We start from the raw sequence: 25711 nt of genomic DNA on the forward strand, positions 1-25711 counted from the left end.
TACTTTGACCAGTTTCCACGTTCTTATCTTTCCTCCAAAGTGATCAGGCCCTGTTTCTTGGTATCTTTAGCAGTAGGCTCTCAGAGCTCAGCCGGTTTGCCTTCCAGTAAAATTAATAGTACCTTTCCCCAATTATCTGGAGCCCTTGAGAGCCCCATGTTATTACTGGAGTGTTTTTCATTAGCTGTGCTGGTTCAAGGCTGCAGGAGGATGGAGCTCAGCACAGGAGTCAAACTGTTCTGGACAGAATGAACTAGAAACCTCGTAACACAATTAGAAGTACCCACAGGGTAACATATAACTTTACTGTCAAGCCCTGAAATAACATGGCTAGCTAATGAAATAAAATAAACTTTGTTTTAATTAAAATTAAAAACATTTTATCTCTCTCATTTCAGTCTTAAAACAGGGGCAGTTCAAAAGTCACCATGGAACAAATGAGAAAAACATTTGCAAAATGAGGGGCAGGGATGAGGGTAACATCACTGGGTTTGGAGTGACCTGCATCACGAGCCCCTGGCAGGATCTTTGTCTGAAAACAGCTGGCAAGAGATGTTTGTGGAACAGATTCCTAATGAAGACTTAAACTTAAAAAACACAGGGATGTTCTCATGGACCCACCCTACCTCTAGATTCCAGCCAAGCAGAGGAAATGCCCCCAAACCAGGAAGGAACAGGCTGTGAGCTGCTCAGGAACCACCAAGTGTGACCCAACCATGAGTGATCACAGCCTCTGCCTGGTAACACTCTGGGCCCTCGTGCTGGGAACAGCAGCTCTGCTCCCCAAAGGGAGCTTCATTCCATTGGCAGCAACTTCCCAGCAGATCTGACAGTACATGGCTTTGCTGCCACGGCCACGATCAAAGGCAAGCTCTACCCCCACTATTCTCATTTCTCCCGGCCTCTTCCTCTTGTAGCTGATTTCTTCTTAACTGTTCTCCAAATCCTTGGAGGGGCGCTCTGCAAGAGGGACACCACTGCTTTCCTCCCACTTTCCATGGTTATTCAGCACAGGAATGAGCACACCTAGAGAAATCCTAGCTGAACATGGTGTGTTATAGAGGCACACAAAGGGAGAGATGGTAAAAATAATAATCAGCTTTCCTTTGTTTACACAGAAATTTTGGCAAAAGTATCAGGGCAAAAAATATTCCACGTTTGCCCAGCTTGATGAACAATGGAGGTAATGTGGAAAGCTAGACTGTATGATCAGGATCTGATGAAACCCAGAAATTACCCAGAGGAACCAAATCCTCTTGGGTGAAATCCCAGTTTTCTGTCAGAAATTCTTCAACAGCTTTTCAACAGTTTCAATTTAACCTTCTTTAAAACCAGTTTGGTACCTAGTTCTGCTGTAAATGAGATTTGAGGAATTTTCTGATCTCTTAATGCTCCATCTACATGTATACCACCAGCATATCCACTATAGGTATGGATAAGTACTTCCACACAGGACAAGCAGCAGTGCAATTCCAGAATGAAAAACTTCATATATATAAAAACACACACACACACACACATATATATATAAATTTCTCTCTTGTCTCTTACTCTAAAATTCAGTGTAACCTCTGGATCTCTACATTTGTTCACTGACTCCAGTATTCCCTAGCCATTCCTGTTTGCCTACAGCAAGCTGGGGAAGACTGGTCTGGAAGTGAGTTAGGGCAGGGCTGATGTGTTGGTTGGGTTTTTCCTGCTCACAGACTGGTCTTCCCCATCTGTTCCTGAGTCCAATGGAAGCACAGGCAAATAATAAACCACGCTACATCCTCATTGCCACTGCTTGTTAAGGGCCAGCAATACTGGAGGGTGCTTTGTAGAGAGCACTAGAAAATGTTCAGATGCTCAGCTCATTCAGAAAATCAGGCCAAAATTAAAGCACCCAAGCCCTGATTTCACAGAAAGTAGGTCTGAAATCACCTGCCCAAGCCCAACAGCTGGCTCCCTGCTTTGAGATATATCTACCATCTCCCAGAGAAACTGGCAGGATCCGTATCTTGTTCTAGTCACCAAATGCAAAGCATGGAAAAAATAAAATCCCATACCAAAGAGGAAGTAACATCCAAAGCCAAGGAGTATTAAATCAGTCAAAATAGCCTCCCTTGCTTACTGTGAGAGAGCTCACTTGCTCTGGAAGGGATCCAGCAGATGGGCAGCTTTCTTCTATCCAAAGTTTAATTAAATTCTTGACCTCAACCATGTGCCAAAACCTTGACGTTACAGGGAAATCTGTCAGCAACCAGGCAGGACTGTGGCATGCAACTGTGGTGGGGACTCTGCCAGACTCAGCATTGTAGATGAATTTGCTCTTTCTACCAGATCTAATCGCCAGCTGACCTGAGCTCCACAGCAAGCACCAAGGCAATGAGGGACACTGCTACAGTGGTTATTGTATCTGCTGCAAACCACAGCACAAGCAAAGCTCTTTAGGGCTCTTTGATGCTGTGGGTACATTGCTTTCTGATTAAAACCAGCTCAAGTTTGCTTACATGTGCTGCAATCACATCCTAGAGACCTGCTTAGTGCAAAGTGTGCACTCACTATGACAAATATTAGATATCCATTAAAAGGAAACAGACTGCCAAAAGCCAGAGCAGGAAAGATTAAGAGAAGAGGTGTGAAAAGAAAAGAGCAGAGGAACAGGAATGAAAGTCTCAGAAGCAAACTCAGGATGTAGAGAAATAAGAAGTGATGTAAAAATAACACAGGAGGTCAATCACAAGTGATACAGTTCACTGTTCAAAACATGTATATCTTAAAAACAATCTGAACTTATTCAATCCAATAAAAGCACCAGTTCTCATTACACACTTACTATAGGGAAGTATTATTTCTGTGTTGGCTTACAAATTGTCTCCCTCTCTCTTTCTCAAACTCATCGCAATCTTAACTAATACAAGTAAATCTCTGCACATGAAATATGAGCCACTGGCAGCTCTCAGGCTCGCTTTTCATCCCAAGCCTAATGGGCAAAGCACTGTGATTTCATTTCACAAGCTTTTCCAACTGAGCTCAGAGTCGATCATTTGCCAGAGTTTGACTCTTGCAAACAGCCTGCTGGAGCCACTGAACTCACAGGGTCAAATCCATCAATAGTGCAACCCCAGCTAACCTGAGACACTTCAGGCCAGAGACTGGCTTGTTCCAAAGCATTAAACATCCCCTGAGACCTGTGATCACAGAACATTGTCATAACACTTAAGTAGCTATGGTATGTTAATTTAAAGTTGTCAAAATACGCATACAGCTCTGCTTGTGCTTCACTTGGATGCACACGAGAGGCCACAAAGTCCATTTATAATATGGAGAATGTCCCCAGAGTGCTGCAGCTCCACGAGATAGTGAAGGGGCTGTCCAGCACAGTGGGACAGGCTTTCAGTGGAAATTCTTTGCCTCTCCAGTACAAGGTTCTTGCTCCTTCAGCAGTGCCACCAGGCTTAGCCAGCCATTTAAATGCCTAGAGCAAAACCATGTATTTCCCATCTTAAGTAGCATCAGCACTTGGTGCTCCTCTCCAGAAAGAGGGCTCTGGTAGCTTAAAAGGAATTTTAAAACCCCTAACTCTCAGGCTAAAAGCCCATAAAGCTCACTAGCTAGTGGGGTTTCCCTACACCCAAGGGAAATGGAAAGAGGTCACATGTATTCAGATACCTTTGCTGCTGTCTGGTTTCAAATGTGGCCAAGGTGAGGTGCAAACTCCCCCTGATAGAATTAAAGGCTGCTATAAAGAGTGGAACACGTCAAACCTCAAAGCAGTGGGGTCCCATGACTGAAAATTAAGCCTGTGATTACATACAAGAGCTGACCTCCAGTCAATTTCCCATCTCAAGATGTTTTTGTTCATTTATTAGAAATTTCTTCCTGCAAGAAACATGGAGGAAAGCCAAGGCTACAGGACGAGAAATGTGCCAGCCCTTGCCCACTCTACAAGGGGGCCAAAAAGTGGATCCTGGCTCCATGGAATTCTCAAACACCAATCTAGAAGCACTGTGGATCATCCCATGGTACATATCCCCAGGACCACTGCTGAGGGAAACAGAGCTCTGTGCTAGAACCCCTTGCATCCCAAACCAGGAACATTGCCTTTTACACTCCATCCAGGGGCAGAAGGACTTGGTGCTACAGCCCTGTTCCACCCACTCCTGTGCTCTTCAGAAAACCCTGAACAGCCCAAACCACAGCTTGCAAGAGAACCAGATCCCCAACTCCTACCTAATGGAGATTACTCCACTCCCAGGGGTGCCTTGGCCAAAACCCCCATCTTCCCCTGCAGAGTAAAGCCTGGAGCCACCCCCCTTATCCCATTTTCATGTCTTTACCAAAGTGCTGCTGGGAGGAAACATTTCCCACATAAAACACAGCGAAAGCAGGAACTTTCTGTTAAAATTTTCATTTTTGACAAAATCTTCAGTTTCCAAATAGGGGTTAGGGGACAGCAAGGGGGAAATGGGTTGTCAAAGAATTCTCATAGTGCTTTCTTTAAGTGCTTTGCTGGACCTGGATACAAAGAAATAAGAGAAAGGATAAAAAGCACGGTCAACATGCTATGAAATATATTAGAACCATTTAAATCCTTGGGAAAAGTATTTTGGTTCCCATTGCTACTAATTATATATCATAAAATGTCAGAAAAAGCATTGTGGCTACAGCCTGTAAAAAAAAACATCATCTTACAACAAAATACTTCATTATTGCTTCCTGCTTAGCTGCCCTAGAACAGCAAGCTAACAAGAAAGTGGAAATTTCCAGGAAATATATTAATTGGAAAATAAAGATGTGTTGGATTCCTCATCAGAGAAAAGGGCACTTTTATTGAGCAAAGATCATTATTAAAATTCAAGTCATGCAGCTCATACTCTGAATCCAACAGGCAAGAACTTTCCATAGTTACTTACAGTACATTTTCATAGGGTTAAGATGATACACAGTTCTTTTTAAGCCAATTATGCAGAACAAACATCATTATTTGGGTGGATCTAGGAAAGCAAATAATATTTGCTTCCAGAAGAGCTACATGGAGCATCCGTTGACTATTCTGCTAGGTAGCTCTCCAGTTATTCACTTTTCAGTGGAGTTGGCAGGAGCCAGCACTGCAGTAAGGCAGCCTGACTTGTGGCTAGGTCCTCGTTACGCTGAATAATGGGACAAGGGAAAGTTAAGTCCAGAATCAAACCAATACAAGTTTTAAACAGTCAGAAGTCTTAAATCATGTTGGTGTTTCCACTTCAGATGGTCTCAGTCAAAAGAGCAGTGTTCCCTCCACCACACACCCTGTTCGTTCCACAGTAACTGCAGTGGGTGTAAGCCCAGGAGAAGAGAGGAGGGACAGAGAGCACCTCACATCCTTTGGACTCAGGGATGCCAAAAGCAGCTCTGGATGCAAGTTCAAGCTGCCCCAGAGGGACAGTTTGATTTGCAATTGTTCAGGGGCCTGGCAGCTCTCTGCCAACAGCCACTCAGGGATGCTCACTGGCTGAAAGGGGATAAAATCCTAAGCACAGCAGGTCCTTCTTAGCTGCAGGTTTTGTGCCATGAGCACCAGCAGGACAACAAGCAGGAGAAAATGTATTCAACTTATCCTCAACTTTGGCACACCTGAGCTACCAATTGTTCTTGTTTCTCCTGGTTTATTTCACCCAAATTCTTGATCCTGTTCTTGAAACACCAGAAGAGAAAAAGAAAAAGTAACTGAAATGCACATTTTACAAAGCTCTGCTGAACTTGGCAGTAGGCTCTGGATGTCCTCAGAGAGCTCAAAATTTAGGGCCTGAATCAATTCCTATTGGAGCTTTTCCATTCATTCAACAGCAGAGAAATTGGGATTGTCAGTAAAAAGACAGGCAGGGGAGGCAACTGCATAGGAAAGAGGACAGCCAGGATGCCTGGGTTGCTTTCTCATCTCCCTTTCCTAAATTCATAGCCCAGCAAGCCCCTGCACCTCCCCACAACTATTCCCCCTTCACCCCCACCTTTGCAGACAGCATTTAGGCCATTTTAGCTGCTGCAGCTCTACCCAAAATAATTTTACCCTTTTCAAAAGAGTTTCCTTCCCCATGATTCATGAGCTCACAGACCAGAGGTGAAGCCTGGGAAAGTCCAGCCCAGAAGGGAACATTTTGGATAGGCATGAATATGTAAAAGCAGGGTGTGGAGACTGCACTTTGGTTTGCCAAACCCAGGCTGCCCGGGTGCTGGAAAACCTCTTCCCTTCTTCCCCGGGATACTGAGCAGAGCAGGGAGGTGGGAGGCAGCTAAGCACTAACAGCTTGTGCTGCGGGGTCGGGGCCTCCATCGAGGTCAAAGACACTCTTCATTCCTGGAACATCCCCAGCCCCTGGCCTCCCTTGAAACCTGGGAACACAGCCACCTTTGCCCCACCTTCCCTGGCTGTGCCAGGCCCACGCTGGCCACCGCCCAGATTCGGGGCCACTAGTTCTCATTTTTGAAGTAAAAAAAGGGGGAAAGGGAAGAAGAAAGGAACCAAGACATGGAAAGGTCAAGTGCCTTCGCCAAGGCGAAATGGCCCATCGGTGGTGGAGCTGGCATTTGAGCACAGGAGCGCCTGTTTTCTACACCAGTGCTAAAACATCCAGACCACCCTGCTGCCTCCGAGACCACACCGCCTCTGTGAAATGTGTGGAAATTTGCAGGCATTTTCCCTGATTTTTACAGGGATTTTTTTTTGTTGTTGTTCCACACTTGGCTCACAGCTGTTTGCCAAAATCAAATTGCTGAGGTGTTTCTGTCTCTTTAAAACTTCACGAACAGACACTTGGACAAAACCCATCAGTGAATCACAGCTGCAGTGGGGGGAATTTGATTTAGCCATGGCAGGCTGAAAGCAAGAAACCCAAACTGAGATCCAGCCCAGTCCCTTTGCCACTCCAGGCTGCTCACAACAGTCCCCCTGGCATCACCCACTTGCTGTGAAAGGTGCTGGTATCTGGAGAACCAGACTGCTCTTTGATTCCTCCCAACAAATTCAGCAGCATTTTTCTGCAATAACTGTTTTATTCCATACTTCCAAAGGAAAATAAATAAGAAAATATTCAGGTGGCCTCCTGCTCCAGTGCTACCAGGTTCTGCAGCTTGCCATCCATACTTCTGGAAGATGATGACAATTTGCTCAGTTAAGCATCTGCACCTCACCATATTTCCCCAGCTTGTCACCACTCTGCTCTGCTTGTGAGACACGCACAGCCCCAGCATCCTGAAAGCCAGACAGAATACTCTCCTGCTCCTTCTCAGCGCTCATTCCTAATGGATGTGCCACAGATAACACTTCATTCCTGCCCTCAAGGTCCCTGCCAATCCCAGAGCCTTCCCCTGGGCCATGCACCTCCCTACAGACCAACACCCACATCAGGTGTATCAGAGGAACAGAGAAAGGATCAAGGCTTACCCCAGGCAGAGGCAATGCTGCAAGCAAAGCACATGGAGATGATCTGACTATTCTTTCCTCCTTAAAAAAAACCCAGTGTAAGACACCAACACATCTGCAACCAAATCACATTCTGCAACTTGCCACCAAGGTTCTGAACAGCAAACAAAAGGTTAAACAAACAAACCCTGAGCAATATCTCAGGCTTGACAGATGCAAAAAAAAAAAAAAAAGCTTTCAGCCAGTAACATTTCTTCTTCCCCAGCTGTAGGTTCATATTTTTAATGTCAGATTGCAAAAATAATAAAAGGGGAAGGGGTGGGGGGGAAGAAGACAAAGAAAAGCAAACATTTAGCTCACAACTGGATGGGAAATGAACTGGAAGCTCACATTTGTGTATATTTTTCCCTGGCGAAGAGAAGCCAGCTGGTATGTTGGAAGGTCCTGAAAACCTGTCCTGACATCAGCAGAAGTGTGAGCAGCAATACCTCTCCCGTGCTGGCTCATGTGTTTTCTCCTATCTCACTTCATCTCTCACTAAGCTCGAGCGAGCCCACACTATTGCAGATTTATCGCCATCTGAAAAACATTAAATATCTCAGGGTTTCAAATATTTGCAGACAGCTGAAGAAGTGGCTGTGATGGAACTGTCTCTTTCTGGCATAAAGCTATCAATTTTCCATGAAAGTTGAGGCTTGGATTTTTTTTTTTTAATTTTATTTTTTTACCCCTGGTAAAACACTGTAACAAATGACTTGCTCCCCTTTTAGTGAGAGCAAGGAAAGCGGACAGTCATTATTACCAAATGTGTGCACGCACAAGTAACTAAGGGAAAATAAATCCCATTTGAAGGTTAATTAACTAAGGCAGGGTCACAGCTTGACAATCTGCCCTCAGCAAAGGGGAAGCACAACATTGGAGGGTCTATGAAGCAGAGCCATAATGAATTGTGACTTGAGGCTTGTCTATACAGGGAAATTACCGTGCAGCCAGCTCGAAGCTGGATTTATAGTGCTCACTCCACATTTATAGCATTAGACCCTTTGTGCAGACTAATTAGGAACTAGTTTACCTCCTTTACCTTCTGACAAATGCTACTTTGCACAGAAGCCCAGAAAAGCAAATTGAGCCCCATCAACTCCTTGGTTTTCAGCCTCACTGCTGGCTTTGCTCAGTGAGCAGTAAGTCCAGGCTGGAGAGTGAGAAGGGGGTGAGGACAGAAACGTTCAGCCCCTAGAATATGAGCGAGAGCTCGGGCTTGAGCCCAACACCCTTCAGTGCCCCCAGATGTGCATGGAAACAAGCCTGCAACAACAGTCACATCCATCCTTGTACAGAAAGCTGAGGGTGAAGCACTGGAGGAGCCAGGGTACATTTGGCAGCTCAGCATCTCATTCAATCCACTCCTCACTCCATCCCTGCCTGAACTGTGGTGCCTCTCATAGCCTGTAGCCAGTGCATCAGGAAAAACCAAGTTTAGCCCTGGAGGCTGCAGGAGTCAGAGCAATGCCTGCGAGGAGAACCACAGTTCCAGTGCAAAGCAGGAAGGAGTTCTGGTGGAGCAGACCAGGGCTGAGACCAGCCTAGATTTCTTCCAAGGAAATGTCTAATAACAACCAACTGGCTCATTTTCACTCTCTCTGGCCTCTTGGCCAAGCTGAAGGGCACCAAGCCAGCAGCAGGCTGAGCAAACACACCCATCACAGAGGCTTTGCACAGGTCGTTCTGCTGTCACCCCTCTGCCACGCACCAAGCACAGAGGCTGCATGGAGTCACTGTGCTGCAGAGGGGGGCTGTGTCAGGCACCAGCTGGCACAAGGACTAAGGGCAGAGCTGGCATGGGCAGCATCAGGCCCAGAAAGGTGACAGGATCAAGCTCCCACACACCGATTGACAGCTAAAGTCAAGTCCTTTAAGGTTGCTTCACAGATGCAGGGTCACACATGTGAAGGTAGTCAAGACACCAGGTGCCAAAAAGTGCTGGGGAAGGTCAAATATGCCATCAGCAGTTAAAAATAAACACACTTCTTTTGGCATTTTGGCCTTTTGAGGCACCATAGAGACAGGGATGTTAACAGATGTCAGGAGGAGGAGGCATGGGAAGAGCTGTCATGAGGGACCCTACAGAGACCTCAAAGTCAGTTCACCTCCCTGTGCTGCTGTTTCCCTGCAGTAAGAGAAGAAAAGTAACCTCCTCTGGGGGAATATTTTCCAAGTCTTAAGGGGTGGCAGAGATAAGAAGGAACCCAAGCCCTGGCTTTCAAGGTGAAACGTGGCTGCTTTCACACCTCATTTCCTCCGTATCAGACAGGATGGGCAAGTTTTAGGGGTAACCTCAAGGTGCAGAGCACACTTTTTGTCCAGCAGGGTCTCCAACACAGTGAAATAGGCCAGCCAGTGGGGGACACACCATATGGTGGGCTAAAAGCTCCCCCTTTTGGGGAGATCCCTTTGGAGACAGCTCCAGCAAAGGGAGGAGGTGTCTGGCAGACACATTTCCGTGCTAAACCCAGAGATAAGAGCAGAAATTACTGCCTATCTCTCATCTGCTGTGGCAAGAATGAAAGGGGGTCACTATGAACATTCACTCCCTCTCTTCCCCTTGAGGCCTGGAAGTCCACCATCTCCTGTCTGCAGCAAGTTTTTCATTTGTCACTTTATCTCAGTTTTCTTTTCCTGCTTACAAACTGTAGGTTTCACAAAACTTCTGAGAGAGCTGCTTTACTGAAAAGGAAATGCTTAAAACCAGCTTGACTACAAGGTGAGCCCTGCTGAAGGCTCAAGTCAGCTGGTGAAAAGACTGTCTTTTCCCCAGTAGTCCAAAACCCAAAGGACGTGGAGATAAAACCATCAGAGAAACTGCTGAAATGAGAAACAGGCACACAGGCCACCGAAAGACAGAGCAAACCCCAAGAGGCACCATCTAAGCAAAACCATATGGCAATCTCAGCCGAGCCATCAAGAGATGGATTCTTTTCCTACCCGGCGCCTGCCTGTGCACTCTCCAAGTGCCTCCTTGCAGTCCCTTCCAGCACAGAAGCATCCCAAGTGACCTGCCCAAAGCGGTAACACCGAGCTAAAACCTCTTACATGAGCCTTTTGTTTCTCTGTCCTCTATCTTGCTTCTGTTTCCCCCCTGCACTACTTTTTTCTTTCCATGCATAAATATTCTTTTGCTAGTCACATCTAACCCACCATCATCTAAGACTCTTTACTTTCACCTACTGGATATTGGGAAAAAATTATTCACTGGAAGGGTGGTCAAGCATAAAGACAGGTTGCCCAGGGAAGTGGTGGAATCATTGTTCCTGGAAGTGTTCAAAGGACACGAAGATGTTCAGGTGGTGCTTAGGGACACGGCGTAGGGGTGAACCTGGCAGTGTTATCTAAAGGTAGGACTCTATGACCTTGAAGGGTCTTCTCCAACCTTAATGCTTCTGTCGTTCTCAACCCAAGCACTGAAGAATCAAGCACTTCACAAGCTTCCACAATGCTGGCATCACACTACCAGCACTAGCCAGCTCATGAGAAATCAACTACAAGACAATATTCCATCATGGCCCATCAGATGAGCTCTTTCATGAGCAATTGAGGGGAAGGAAAAACACCAGTGAGAAGGGGATTTAAAAAAAAAAAAAAGAAATCCGTGGGTATATAGTTTTCTTTCCAATGGTCCACTCCAAAGTAGAGATTTGCATTCATTGCTGGATATACAGATCTCATGCCCATGAAAATATAGATGGCCCCTTCTCTATGAAAAACAGCCTGGGGAATAAAATAGGTATAAAGCTACATAGTACAAAATCTGCAGGCTGGTCCTATGAAGTCACAGCCCACCGATGTGTGCATACTGTCATATATTTACCTAATAAAATATAAATAATATTTTATGTAGGAGTCAGTTTATGAGGCCGTGTGTATGCAGAAATGGAGGACCTGTTATACAGGAGGGAGAGAAGGTTAAAAGACCTGTGTTGTCACACTGATTTACAGGCTGATTTAACTGGTATTTAAATATGATTATTTCGGGGGACGTGGGTGGTCATTCACAAGGGAATGCCAATATCATTATTTAAGGAGTTTTCATTTATTTCTTGTGCTCATGTAGTTGTATGAAATCTAAATACATTAAACTGCCAAAATCTTCAAACATCCATTTTTGGGTACATTTGTATGATGCCTTTACCCAGATCACCACAAAAACAGGTAAGAACCTTTACTCCTCAGCCTCTAAGAGCAAGGCTGTAACATCCATGACACAGACAAACCCTCTGGGGACAGAAGATGTTCAGCAGCCTCCTCCAGAACAGGGAGGAAGGCGGCTTTCACCGATGCTGCCCTGACCATGAGGCTCCTCTCCCTCATGCCCTCACCCACCTCATATTTCTATGCTGTGCACACTCATATAGTCTTATTCTTATTTTAAGAACATGAATATATACATCTGAAAACCCAAACCATTAAAAAGTAGTTGGCTCAGACTTTTACTGGAACACGTGCACAAATATGTTGTTTGGATATTTTTACGGCCATTAACTTTTCCATATATAACCCAGACCTCCCATTAGGTGTTGTGAACTGGATCGCCTCTTTACTTGCCAAGTTATATTTCAATTAAATTAAAGTCACCTTTGGTCCTAATGAACCCCCGTTGTTTGCCTAATGCCATGATTAATTCCAGCTGCAAGAAATGGTATTAGCCTGGGTGGGTACAGGGTTGAAGACTCTGATTCTCCTCCAAGATTTATGGGTGCTAGAGAAGGCTCCATAACTCATGTTGCTGAGTCTATAACTTTTCAGGCAGTAAACAGAAGCCTCTGCCACAACAGGCCTCCAACTGATGGATTCACCCTTAATTTGTTCCTGCAGTAGGAACTTAATTCTTCAGGCATGGATAAACTCCTTTTTTCCCCCAAAGCTCAGCAGAAAGAGGCATCCCAGAGACTCTGCACAGACACGCTCACCTGCAGAGCCAGGAGCCTGAACTGAAGCCTGTACTCTCCATCCACACCCTCCAGAAGTAAAAGGTTCCCTCAGACCATGCTGCCACACCAGACTCACAGGGCCCAGAAGAGAAAAGCAAACAGGGCCCAGATTCTGTGCTGTGGTCTGAGAAATGCTGAGCTCTGGTTCTAGGGATAAACATTCCTTTTGGATCCAAAACTAGTTATCCAATGACTAGTTAACATGGAAGAGTAGTACTGAAAGTAGAAGCCACAGGCCACCAAAACCCCAGGTCACTCACATACACATCCAGCCACTAAAATGCTCAAAAGGAAGAGGATGGCTCTCAACATCCTTGATCAGGGCCATTACAGTGATCCTAGACACACCTAGAGCACACCTAGAGGTTTCTCCAGGAGATGCAGACATGAGAGACTTAGCTGTGAGCCAAAACCCACCCTTGTGATGAGGTCTCAGCTTTGCCAAAAAGGGGCTGCCTCCGTGGTATAGCAGAATCCAGATTTTAGGCACCCCAGCACTAAAGGGCAAAGCTCCATCTGAGTGCAGAATCTCTTTCTGAACAATCTGCTATGCAGTAAAGATTTGCATGATCAACAACCACTGCTGAGCTTCTCCTCTATCTAACCCCCTTTGACCTCACTTGCACTTACAGTCATCGTGGCACCAAATGGCAGAATCCTACCACCTCCCTACCTACGTGTAGCAAAGGCAGGTGCCTGCCAGGCACAGCACAGTGCTGGAGGAGTTGTGCCAGCTCTGGCCACAGCCTCTAAATTCCCACTGTACCAGGAGATCCTAAAGAGAGCATCATAGTGACCTACAAGACCCTTGAGTTCTTTTATTTAACAGGTGAACTTACTTATGGTCAGCCCCTTCTTCATTCCCTTCCCCTCCTCCCCTCTCTATTAAGGCCATAGAAGTTGCCTGAGTATTCAAAAACATGACAAGATTATCAGTCCTTTTATTAGTTCCAGTGGCAACCTGATACCATGTCCCATGCTGGCCACTTGCTTCACACCTCCCAAGGCAGCATAAGCCTTCCTTATTCATAGCTGCAGAGATTTCCAGAAAAGAGAGGGAAATCAGCAAGTTTCCAGAAAGTGAAGTACTGCTTGGACTGTTCAGAGATGGAACAGGATAAGAACAGATGGGATACTTCAGCTGTATGAAAATTTCTGCTCTCTCTCAATAACATCATCATTACAGAGGAAAAGAAAAAAAAAAAAAAAAGTGTTCTGTTGCCAGAACCCTGCTTTAGGTTTGTATCTGTGAAAGACAAGACCTGTTGCTTACATCCAAGGCAGTCTTTCCCTGGCAACCAGCCTACAGGATCAATTCTTAGGAGAATTATCACCTATTTAAACCCAGGTATATCAGGAGTAGCTTGATCTAGATGGAGTTTAAGACAGAGATGAGAATAAGGAATATGATTTCAGGGGGGCCAAGGCAGCAGAAGCAAATATTCCTGAGCCCAAAGTTCAGAACTGTCTTACTCCACACAGCAGCTCAATACAAAACACAGCCTGAGCACAACATTACCATATTCAGCTCCCCTGACTTCTCTGGCACCTACCTCACCTAGACCAGCACTGCACTTGAGCAAGAGTGAAGAGGCAGAGCCAAACCATGTTATGCAACTCCACAAAGAAATACAGAGGTTCAATGTGCTTCAGACAAACCCAAGAATAACCATTGCACTGTGGAAAGTATTTGCCACTAAAGCATTTTTCATTAAAAGTGGCATTTCTAAGCATTCTATCCTGCTGAAAAGCAATACCAGCCTCACATCAGAAAGTCTTTAAGGAAAATTTCCATTGCTATAATTAACTTCTATGTTGAGATTGTATTGTTCCTTTTTCACAGAAAAATCTCAGCAAAATTTCCATGGTTTAGAGGCAGCCAAAAAGGTGTCCTATTCCATTTTTCAGGAAAAACTTGTGGTCACAAGGCATCTAGAAGAACTCCAAGTTATACATGGGGTGCAGAGCAAACACAGAGTAAACATCTACTCCCCTGAAACCCAAGACAAGGCAAATGAAAGGCTCAGCTCATTCTGTGACACTGGAGCAGCTACAGAGTCCTATCTGCTGGCCAGCAGTTGCCATGGGACAACAGAAGAGTCAGAAATAACACAAGGTCCAGGCTTGTACAGCATGTTCCTTCTACCAATACACCTTTTCTTACAAGCTTTATTATTGACTTGCAAAATATGTGAAGAGACTCCAGAATTAAGACAAAACCTTAGACAAGGAATCTAAAAGTAAACCCAGGCAGCTCAAGCAAACTGTACCCCTCACTGCAGCCAGCTTCTCACCCAGCTTGGCTCCAACAGTGAGGGACCCTTATATATGAACTGATATTAGTCCCCACAAGACCAAATTTACTCTTTCCAGATAGGAACAGCCCAGAATGAAGCTCTGTAATTCCCCTGATCTCTGTTTTTTGGCTGCTAACACACACAGATTAATAGACTAGCACTACAGGAACCCACCCCACACACATCCCTGCAAAGTCCTCTGGTTGGTGTGTTGCATTTCAGAGATGTGGAGGGGTAGGCAAGACTCTCCAAGGTAACATCTAGACTCAATTACCTGTGCATTGAGCCCAGTAACTTCCAGAGTTCTCTGTGCAGCTTGCTCCTCACCATTCAAATAAAATAGGAACATGCTTGAATTCTACTTTGAATATATATCTAGTAATGAGGTGTTGGTTTTATTCACACACCCCAAAAGGAGATTAATAATTCTGTTTCCTCCTGGCAATAGCAGTCCACATACTGACAAAGTAATATTAATTTCATCTTTCTGATATGAGAATATTAAACTTTCTTCTCTTAACCTCGAGACCTAACTCCAAAGATACTGGTGCACTGATTGTTGATTTCTCCATCCCTGTAAAAAGGTCAAAGTTATTCTACTTTTTATACCCCTTGATCAGACTTTACTGAACTTAAAAAATAAAGCTGTTGTGAATTGGGTAGAGAGGGGGCAGAAACAAAGCAGAAAAAGAAAGTCTAATTTATGTCCATAAAGACAAAGGAAGCAAAAACTGTTCAACTGTCCCACAAACACAGAAATATGATCAGCTAAACCCCACAAAAATCTCGGAACCAGATGCATCTCATGCATGCTGCTGCCCAGAGAATCATTAGGAGACCAGGGAAATATGAATGCATTTTGGAAAAAAACTCATGAAAGTAAAGGTTGCAACCATGATTACATTGGATTCATTGCTCATAAAACCTTTATTTTCCTTTGTTACAGCAGAATTTTCTTACATTTCAGGAAAAAGATCAGAATCAGCCTTGCTGTTTAAGCTGCACATTTCCAGGATACAATCTGGAGCTCACATGTCAGAGAGAGCAGGTCAAGAGCTTGTGCAGCAGCTGACCCCATTCCCAGCAGAAGACATCCTGCCTAAGAACAAGGCATCATCTCAGCTTTCCTGCTTCCAAGCCAAGTGCCTCAGGTTGGTGCTCCTCCCCCAGCCCCCACAGTACCTGATCTGCTGCTGCCTTCCAGCATCCAAGCAAACCCCAGTATTGTCCATTTTTGTAGGTGCTGGTTTCCAGGATCTGAAGCTGATGTTGCCAGATACAAGGATTCCCTTTATGAAAGCCACATCCTGTTCTGCTACTGAATCTTGGTTCAGGAAAGCTATCTATAAAACATCTGCCCTCACTCTGCCACTTAAAGATCACTGACAAGTACAATTAACACCAGGTCAAACATACCACTTCACATTTCGGAGACTCTGGTTTCAGCTGTTGTAATGAAGCTCTTTGATTGTGCCAACAGCTGATAAAAAACCAGGACATAAAGCAGGGTCAAGAAATATCTGCAGGATTTTTTTTCCCCACATCAGTGAGGATTTTAGACTGTATGTTGCTTACTAACTGAAAGAAAAGGGATTTGTTAGGATTACTGTCTCTGTACTAATATGAAACCTACTAACATATAAATACCTATTTTATATATTATACAGGGTTAAATGATACCCAAAACCATCAATATAAAGTTGAACAGACTTATCTTGACCCTCAGTTATTCAAGGAGGCAAGTCACCCAGGGGAAAACAAAAACAAACAAGCCAAAAGGAAAAAAAAAAAAAAAAAAAAAAAAAACATAACAAGCCAAACAGAAACCATATCATTCCCAAATTTCTTTCAGGCCTGCTTCAGTCCCACTGATGCATCTTCACTCCTTATCAAAAAAAAAAAAAAAATGCCCAGTGCCTTGTACAGTGACTCTGATAAACAGAGTGAGGATATTCCAGGATATCTCAGCAGAACATGAAGCTAACAGGAGGAGCACATTTATTCCCCAACTTTCAGCAGCTTTAGTTTGAAACCGATTTTGTTGTTGTGGCATTAGATACTGCTCAGTCCCAGGACTTGGTTTCACATGCAGGGAACACCCTGTGAAGGCTCTGGGTGGAGCTACATGCACAAGCACATTAGATGAGCACAGCTTCTGCTCTACTTTGGTTTAACCCAGGAAGAAGAATTCCCAGAAATCCCATATGCTGCAGACATCCTTTCCCAAGAGGAAAAGAAATAAGTTTAACATGGTTTTTTGGACTGGTATTTGGTTACACTCCCAGCTGCACCTGATTCCCTTCACTGCTCACTCACCATCCCACAAGGAACACCTCAAGCAAATCATCCACTTGTCCTAAAACAGCATGTTTGGATATGAAAAACTGAAAAAATGAGACTTAAAAAGCAGGCTCATATCCTATGAAATGCTCCTTCTGCTACTCTGGATCTTTGCAAGCAAATCACAGACTCGCATGCGTGGCTCAGTTGGTTTGTTCATCGTGAAACCCCAGATTCTGCAGGTGACCTTCTCCCATCCCACCAGCCTGCACTACCACATGTGACAGCTGACAACACAAATACATCCAGCCCCTTATCTTCAGAAGGCTTCCAAAGACTGCTCTTAACAGGTCTGTGCAATGTAACAAAACAAAACAACGTTTCTTTTCGGCAAAAATATTCCACATTCCCATCATATTCTGTTTGCAAAACATACATCAAATCAACTTTTTAACCTTCCCTTTGGCAATATAAATAGAAGTAACTGCCATCCATGTCACATCTCAGTCCTCAAACCTAGAAGAGGATCACTACTCATCAGAAAGGGACAAAGTTGCCCTAAGCAGCACCATAAAGAACTTAGCCAGAAGGAATTTTTGAAACACCAAAGGGGAATTTTGAATAGATATGAATAGGATAACACTGCAATAAGCTCCACATGGGTACAACAAACCAATAGCAATAAACATATGACAACAATCAGCTTCACCTTTAAACTCATCTCTCCAAGAAAAGGAAACAGTTCTCACCTGTGAGCCCGTGGCAGATGGTGACACACAAGGTCACGAGGATAAGGTGGCTGCATAGCTGGTGGAGCTTCTTCCTGAGGAGCAAAGCTTGTCCTTACCTTACAGTCCAGCTGAAGTTTATAGCCAGGCACTGCTGTCCTGATGGACTAGCAATCCCAGCTGCTGGCACATCAGGGAACCTGGGCAGAAGGCAAAACAGAGACTTATTACAAATGGCCAAAATATTCCTCTCCCTCCATACCCCAACCATATAACTCTGTCCATCAAGAACATCTTCCTAAAGCAGATCCTGGGGGGTACATGGAGCATGGACTGCCCTGGTAATAGAGGCTCAAGAGCTGAGGGCAACATTCCACTGCAAATGGGTAGAAGAATCCAGGGCAGAGCCTTCCCTTCCTCAAAGGACATCCCAGGTAGAGTCACCTCTGGGAGATGGAGAGTGACACTTGAGTCAGACTAAGCTAACACTTTTCACCTGGGGTACTCATAGCTAAGCCCAAAATGGATTTGCTGGCTGTGTTTACCCCTTGCTGTCATGTTGCTGGCACCTGGCCATACCCCGGAGCAGTAAAGCAGACAAAAGCACACAGAAAATTATGGGATGAACTCTTGGAGCAGCCATATGCTCATCTAGAGTTTCAGACCCTTCATTTGCAAATCAGTTCTGGCTGACACTATGGCAACTGGGCCACAGGAGTCTTCCTTCTCAGAGGGGAGAGATAAATTAGCCCCATTCCCATTGCTTATTTTTTCATGCTCAGCACTAAAAGCTTTATCCAGACTACAATTATTCAATCATTGACTTACAGCACAGGCAGGTTTGGAGGATCATCAGAAAATAAAGGAATGTCTCTTCAGCAGTATCTCTCAACTGCTGTGCCTTAAAAAAAAAATATATATATATGTATGTATACAGATTTCAGAGTTCTCAGAAGATAATGGAAGGAATTCTGAGCATTCAAGATGACTGCAATTTAAAATCCTTCAGTTAAACTACAGATATTTTGCCAAAGTTTCTTTTCAAAAGTGAACGGCTCATTCCACCACAATGCAACTCTTTCCAACCCATGTGCTTCAAGAAGAAACAATGATAGTTCTCTAAAAATGTTTTTAAAATGCTTTTATCAAAAAGACTAGGAGAGAAGGGCTAATCTTTTTAAATCATTTTTTCCTCTTCAGCTCCTTTACCTTTCCCCTATCATTTTAGTATAGAAAAAGAGGAAATGCCACTTAAAGACAAAGTTCAGCTCATGCTTTTTCATCGCCTCAAAAATAGATTCAGAAAGTAAGCAAAACACTTTTTTCTCTAGGAAAAAAATCAAGTTTTTAGAAAAAAAAAATTTAAACCTTCAATAAACTTCCCTGAGTTTTAACCTGGTGCTCTCTCCAATTAGGGCTACATTTAAAGTCTTTCTAACAGAGGCATAACAAACTTATATTAAGCTTGTTTATTGTTACTTGCTAGCACAAAAATTTATTCTTTCCAGCTAAGACACCAACCTGCAGTCATAGCCTCAGAAAGAGCTAGCTCAGAATCCCTAATCCTCAAGCCTCCTTTAATTTTACAATCAACAAATCTATCCCTGGTGAATATCCCAGAGATTACTTTCCAAGCAGCAGAGTGAGATTGCCTGCCTAACTGGAAGACAAGCAGGGAAAAAAAAAAAAAACCAAAACCACTTGCACGAGGTTTGCTGGCAAACTAAATGCCCTATTCTCCCCCTCCAAGCAGGGCACACCCCTGTCCAGCACCTTCTGCTGCACAGCTGAGCCTGCTGTGGGAAGAGGGGTTTATATTGGAGAGGGATCTTGGGCTGGGCTTGTTGTCACTGGGCAGGACGTGTTGTTAAGGGGTGGGGTCATAGAATCCTAGAATCGCAGAATCACAGAATGGTTTGGGTTGGAGGGGACCTCAAGGATCACCTAGTTCCAACCCCTTGCCATGGGCAGGGACACCTTCCACTGGACCAGGTTGCTCCGAGCCCAGTCCAACCTGTCCTTGAACACTGTCAGGAATGGGGAATCCACACCTTCATTGGGCAGCCTGTGGCAGGGCCTCGCCACCCTCACAGCAAGGAATTTCTTCCCAGTGCCTAATCTAAATCTCTTCTTTTCTACTTTAAAACCATTCCCCCTTGTCCTGGCACTACCTACCTGTGTAAAAAGTCACTCACATGCTGTTTTATAAGCTCCCTTCAAGTACTGGAAGGCTGCAATGAGTTCTTGCTGAAGCCTTCTATTTTTAAGGCTCAACAACCCCACCTCTCTTGCCTGTCTCCATAGGAGAGCTGGTCCATCCCTCTGATCACATTTGTGGCCCCTTTGGACCCACTTCAGCAGGTCCAAGACCTTCTTGTGTTGTGGGGCCCAGAGCTGGATGCAGTGCTCCAGGTGGGGCCTCGCAAGGGCAGAGCAGAGCAGGAGAATCCCCATCCTTGACTCTCTGGCCACACTGCTTTGGACACAGCCCAGGATTTGGTTGTTCTTCTGTGCTGTGTGCAGCCTTTCATCCACTAGGACCCCCAAGTCCTTCTCCACAGTGCTACTCTCAGTAACATGTCAATCCCAGTCCATATCCATGTCTGGGATTTCCCAGATTGCCCAGTGACCAGCACCTGGCACTTGGACTTCTTGAAGGTGGTGAGTTTCCCATGGGCCTGCTTCTCCAGTTCCCTCTGGCTGTCATCCCATCCTTCAGGAGTGTCACCTGCACCACTCAGCTTGGTGTCACCTGCAAATTTGCTGAGGGTGTCCTTGATCCCACACTCCGTGGGAGATGGAGATTGATGCTGTTGATGGAAATATTAATATGCCCTATTAATATTAATATGCCAGACCCAAGACACAGCTCTGAGGGACAGAGCTTGTCACCAGCCTCCACCTGGACATAGAGCCATTGACTGCAGTTCTCTGGCTGCAGCAATCCATCCTGTTCCTTACCCACCAAACAGTCCACTTTTCAAATCCATGTCTCTCCAATCTGGACATAAGGATGTCGTGTGTTAAAGGCCTGTTGTGACAACATAGAGCTAACAAACACACACACACACACACACACACACAGGGTGGCCACCAAGCTGTGATAGATGGCATCAGGGGCACTGCTTTCCTGGCTCCAGAGCAGTGCTGTTTTGCAGGGTTTGGGTTCTTTAAATGATCTTTAAGCATCCAAAGTGATGGCACGCTGGAAGTACACAGCCAGCCTGAATGCGACAGGATTCCACAGTGCTCCACAAGTACTTGGCCCTACGTGCTGCCTCCAAGTTAGTGGGTGCCTGGGTTGATTTCTTAGCCAGAATATTTGTCTCAGCAGCATTCAAGAAATAGAGGACTCCAAGCCAACTCCTATAACAATTAAAGTCTCCAGTACTATGCCCAGTAGAATCCACAATGAAACTTCTGCCAAGCCTCATCCAAGTGCTGGCCTAGGAAAGCAAGAGAGAAATTCCCTTAGACACTTTGCAGAAGCTCAGTTTTAGTTCATGAGTGTTGCAGATTTATCAGAAGATTTGGGAAGTGCTGAGCATACCTTGACTGGCTGTCTCCATGCTGAGCTCCATCACATGCTGAGCTTAAACTGGGTTGGCCACAAGCCTTTTGGATGTGAGCATGGGAACCACTCCATGACAGTGGAAGCCCAGCCAGGGCTTTGGTAGGTTCTGTGTGGTATTTCTGGGACTTTCCATCCAAGGAAATCATTAAAAACTGTGCTTTTCTGCATATGTGCTAAAACCTGAGAAATAGAGCACCTCCCTGCTGCAATAGCTGGAGTAATAATTTCATGTTCCAAATAACAGGGTTCTTCCTTCTCTGCCCCCAGAAGCAATGATCAGATACAAAGGTTGAAGGACCAAGAGATCCCCTTCAGCTCCTTTTCCTTGAGGTTGTCTAATATACCCCTGAGGGAGCAGACCCTGAATTATTTTTTTTTCCATGTCCTAGCACATGGCAACTCAGAAACCAGTAGGGTTTCCAGGCAACTGCTGCATTCTCTTGAGAAAGCAGCATCTCCAGCCTGCTTTGCACCTAGAAATACTTCACTCAAACCATGCATGAATGGCAAAGATGTATCTGGATGTTCATAGAATAAATGATACAAACTGCTGTCATAGCTTAAAGTCTGTTTTCACTATGATGGGATGTAATGAAGAGTTTTATATACCTGCAAAAGCAGATATCTATTATCTATCTATATCTATATATACACATTTATAGCTCATTCCCCTAAATGGTGGGAAAAGTCTCTTTGCTGCATAACTCTGAAAACCATGCCCAGACTAAGTCAGTTAGAGCCAATTATTTCCCTTCTATGCAAATCAGGCTCTAACAAAGCCAAGAACAGCTCAGTGTTTCCAAAGACAGAGACCAAGGATGCCTGTTGGCACTTGCCCTCTGTGTGATCTCAGAGCTATGAGGATGCCACGGGAGCCACGTGGAGTGGGACAGGAGGGTGCAGGCAGCTGGGAGATGGGGTTAGGGCAGGCAAAGAACCCCAGTGGGTGAGCACACAGCTTGGTCTCCAGCTGCCACTGCAGCACCTTTGCAAGAAGCTCTCTGATTCCTGAGCCGGCCCCATTTTGTGGGCACGAGGTGTTTGCAATATTTCAGGCATCATCCGCTAAGGCACAGCAGGCATGCTAATAGGTTATTTTACAAGCAGATGCAAATACACCAAAAATCCCACTACACACAGACACAGATTTCCTGGAGGGTGGAGGGGAAAGGAGCCCTAACTCCCCCCCACATTTCCATGGCTTGATGTGGTACCTGTGTGCCACCACTGCACCCACACATTCTTTGCCAACTCGGCCAGCCCTGACTGCACACACGTGATGGCTCAGCTGGGTTCCGATAGCTTTTGCAGGAGGAGGTCAGAGGGCTCATCTGGGGATACCCAAACTATTTCAAACATACTTCTAACTTAGCCCCATTCCTTTATGCTACAGTGGCATAGGAAATGCTGCCCCTTTCCCTACGCAGCACAGCAGATGCAGAGTCAGGAGTTTGAACACAGCTTTAAGCCATTGCTGTAGATGCATCAGCTTTCCTGGCTTCCCTCGTGTCTCTGCCTCGTCGTGTCTCACGCAGCCCCCACTCAAAGCAGAGAGAAGGATAAACATCTCAGACAGTCTGGAAAGGCTGGGTATTCCTCCCCTTTCTTCATGATTGCCATGGACTTGTCTTCCAGGGTTTCACAGCTCTCCCTGGGCTCGACTGTTCATTTCATTGCTCCATGCTTGGCCTCTCCTCCATCCTCCCCACGACTCCTCGCAGTCGGGGGTCACTGAAGCTCGAGCTGCCGAGCCTCCCCAAGACCCTATCCCTCATTCCCAACCCATGAGTCACTTCCTCTCCTCAAACCTCACCTTTCAACTTCCATTTTTCATTTACTTATAATTTTCTCTCTATCTCCATTGGGGCTTTTGCTCTACAGCAGTCAGTTGCAGCCCTGTTGGTGCAGGTGGGAGTGCTACCAGTGGTTTCAGCAGCAAACAGAGAGGGGTAAGGACATCACATAAACACAGGGGGCTAAACCTTCCCTCCATGCAACACAGTGCCAGTCCCTGTGGGGATGACCTGAACTTGCACCTGCTGAAAATCTAAGCTGTGTTGCTGCGATCACTTGGGGTTTCTTTTTCTCTCAAGAAAATAACATCATCTCTCAAGAAAACAAATCCATCTGAAAAAAAAAAAAAATTCACTTTTTCTTTCCACGTGATTTGAAACTGGCACCTTTTTTATGTTATTTCATTGGTATTTTGTTTTGAAATTATTGTTATTTTTGGAAACCATCCCAAATACAGCTTTTGGTAGGGAAATGTAGTGTCTAGCCAATAAAAGAATTATTGTCAAGATTTCAAGCAGCACACCGAAAATTCACCTCTAATTTAAAAAGTATGAAATATAATCAGTGATAAATTCGTTTCATAAATTGTCATTTTTAAAAAAAGTTTTGAAAAATCCCCTTTTGTCTATGAAGCATCACAAACTTTTATTTCATCATAAAACCATGCAGGCTGAGGTTTGGGTGTTATGCCATCCTCAGCCCATGGGAAGCAGTAGGAAAGGGACTTCTGAACAGCAGGGTCTGTCTGGGGCTTCTGGCTCAATGGTCTCTGATGGACACATCCTTTATGGCTCTGTCTCAAATAAAGCACTGACTCTTCTGTGGTTAAGTAATCCTTATTCTTTTACTGCATCAGCTATCAATAGGAAAGTCCTCTGTGGAAGAAGTGGATGTTCAACCAAAATGTCCAGGCCTGGGATTTTAGGATGTACAATAAGCTGTACCTATGGTCAGGGAAAAGAAAATTCAATAGCTACTATGGCCCCTTTCAAAATGTCACTCCTACTTTCAGCATCCTCCTCCTGAGCCCTTCTCCCCTTGCACCCTCCCTAATGCTCAGTGGCAGACAGTGCCAATTCCTCAAGGACTTGCCAGATGAGCACTCTCCCTCCTCACTGAGGTGGTGTAACTGTCCAAACAAAGTTCTTCCTTCTAGAGTGTCTTCTGAAGGTCCCCATCCTCAGCCCAGACCTCTCCAAACAGTTTTTTTTCTTCCAAGAAACCACTGGGCAGAGATACCTCTAGGAACTCTTGAAACAGGGGTAGTCAATCCACAACCACCCCAGGAGAGAAGAGCGTCCTTCTTAATTTATGCCACCTTCTGACAGCAAGTTCAGACCCTCCAAGGGCTCAGGTCTGAGTCTGCCCAAAGCCACCAGTCCTTGCCCTTGCCCAAAAAATCCCAGGCTATGTGGGAGTCTGGGCTTGCCTCTCTGGTTTACTGTTGGCTCGTGTAAATCCCAGTTTTCTCCTCCTGCTTGTTACGCAGAACCCAAAAGCACTTTCCCAGCATCTTCCCTAATGCAAAATCCAACAGTTTGCCAGAGTTTGCTCACTCTGGCCATGCTTGAGCTCTCCCTTGTCACTGCTGGAATAGTGACAGATGCAAACCAGGGAGAGAAGAGTGAACCCTGCCAGGGACAGGGGACTGCCCTCCATGGATGGTCCCCTCAATTCCTGGTGACCATCAGCCTGTGGCAAGAGGGTAATGTGGGTGTGCAGGGAGCAAGGGACAGACAGGGCTTGGGAGGGTGCTCTGGTGCCTGCACTCACCTCAGGGAAGCCTGGTGGTGCTAGAGGATCTTCCACATCCTCAGATCAGCAAGCCAGAGATGAATTACTGGGGACAGCTGAGACAGGAGGCAAATGGCATCACACTGAAGCCGAACAAGGCCTGTGACTGTGCGCTGTGGGATCCTAAATATTTGGAGAGCAAAGGTCAGGAGAACAGGACACTTCTCAGAGATGATTTTCTTCGCACCCCAGGCAGGGACATGGAACTGCTATGCCTGGAATGACCCTGGGCGTTAGCCAGAGCCAGCACCCTTACGGGTCACCCCGAGGTTCAGTGGTACCCACAGGCAGGTCTGTGTTCCCCAGGCTTTGGCTGCCACCAGGGCCCAGCGTGATGCCCTCCCTGAGCCCGGTCAGTTTCTACGACAGACCTGATGCGGTGCAGGCCAAAGGCAGGAGAAAGGAGCCCTCTGGCCAAGCCACATCCTCGGTGGGAGCTGCTGCTGGGTGGCTGTTCCTCCTTGCCGTGAAGGAGGATCATGTCCCCCGTGCCTGCTGGCCAGGCCCCTGGCTGTTTCCAAAATAAACACTTGGGCATGACAACGCTGACATTTGCTTTCCACCAACAGGCGCTGGGAGAAGGAGGAGGCTGCGTTCCTCTTTGCAGGCTGGTCACGAGGCAGGAGACAACCTGCTCAGTGCAGGGAGTTTGGGATCATGTGCCACACCATCCATCCCTCCCCCAAAAAGAGCATCCCTCTACCCCAGGGTCAGAGCTTTTCTTGATGTCCCACACCTGGCTGTGGCTATGGCTGAGGTGTAGGCAGGGTTGGTGAGATGAGATTTCACCTGCTGGCTCTTTTCATGCTGGAAGAGGTTAAAAAGGCATCTGGAGGGAGGGTGGAAGGGTGGAGAAGCTGAGCAAAGGATCCTGC

The 25711-nt window shown here is 45.5% G+C and overlaps 1 protein-coding gene and 1 long non-coding RNA gene across 3 annotated transcripts in view; both read right to left on the reverse strand.

The window, feature by feature from the left end:
* Positions 1-15586: 15586 nt before the first annotated feature.
* On the reverse strand, positions 15587-20778 carry LOC128792581 (uncharacterized). 2 transcript variants are annotated; one of them, XR_008432456.1, is made up of 4 exons: positions 20311-20778; positions 18503-18575; positions 15849-17874; positions 15587-15765 (listed from the first exon to the last, which is right to left on the reverse strand). It is a non-coding gene; the product is annotated as an uncharacterized LOC128792581 (long non-coding RNA). The 2 variants fall into 2 exon arrangements; XR_008432457.1 differs by lacking the exon at positions 20311-20778 and adding an exon at positions 19196-19437.
* A 3154-nt stretch (positions 20779-23932) lies between these two features.
* CMPK1 (cytidine/uridine monophosphate kinase 1) overlaps positions 23933-25711 on the reverse strand; it is an 87930-nt gene continuing 86151 nt past the window's right edge. Inside the window, exons 7-8 of the mRNA XM_053949997.1 lie at positions 24816-24959; positions 23933-23986 (exon numbers count right to left, since the gene is read on the reverse strand). Of these exons, the coding sequence (XP_053805972.1) occupies positions 24836-24959 (124 nt within the window). The 3' untranslated portion in view covers positions 23933-23986; positions 24816-24835. The remainder of the gene's footprint in view (positions 23987-24815; positions 24960-25711) is intronic.

This window comes from Vidua chalybeata, chromosome 9 (genome assembly GCF_026979565.1).
Source record: "Vidua chalybeata isolate OUT-0048 chromosome 9, bVidCha1 merged haplotype, whole genome shotgun sequence".
Lineage (NCBI taxonomy): Eukaryota > Metazoa > Chordata > Aves > Passeriformes > Viduidae > Vidua > Vidua chalybeata.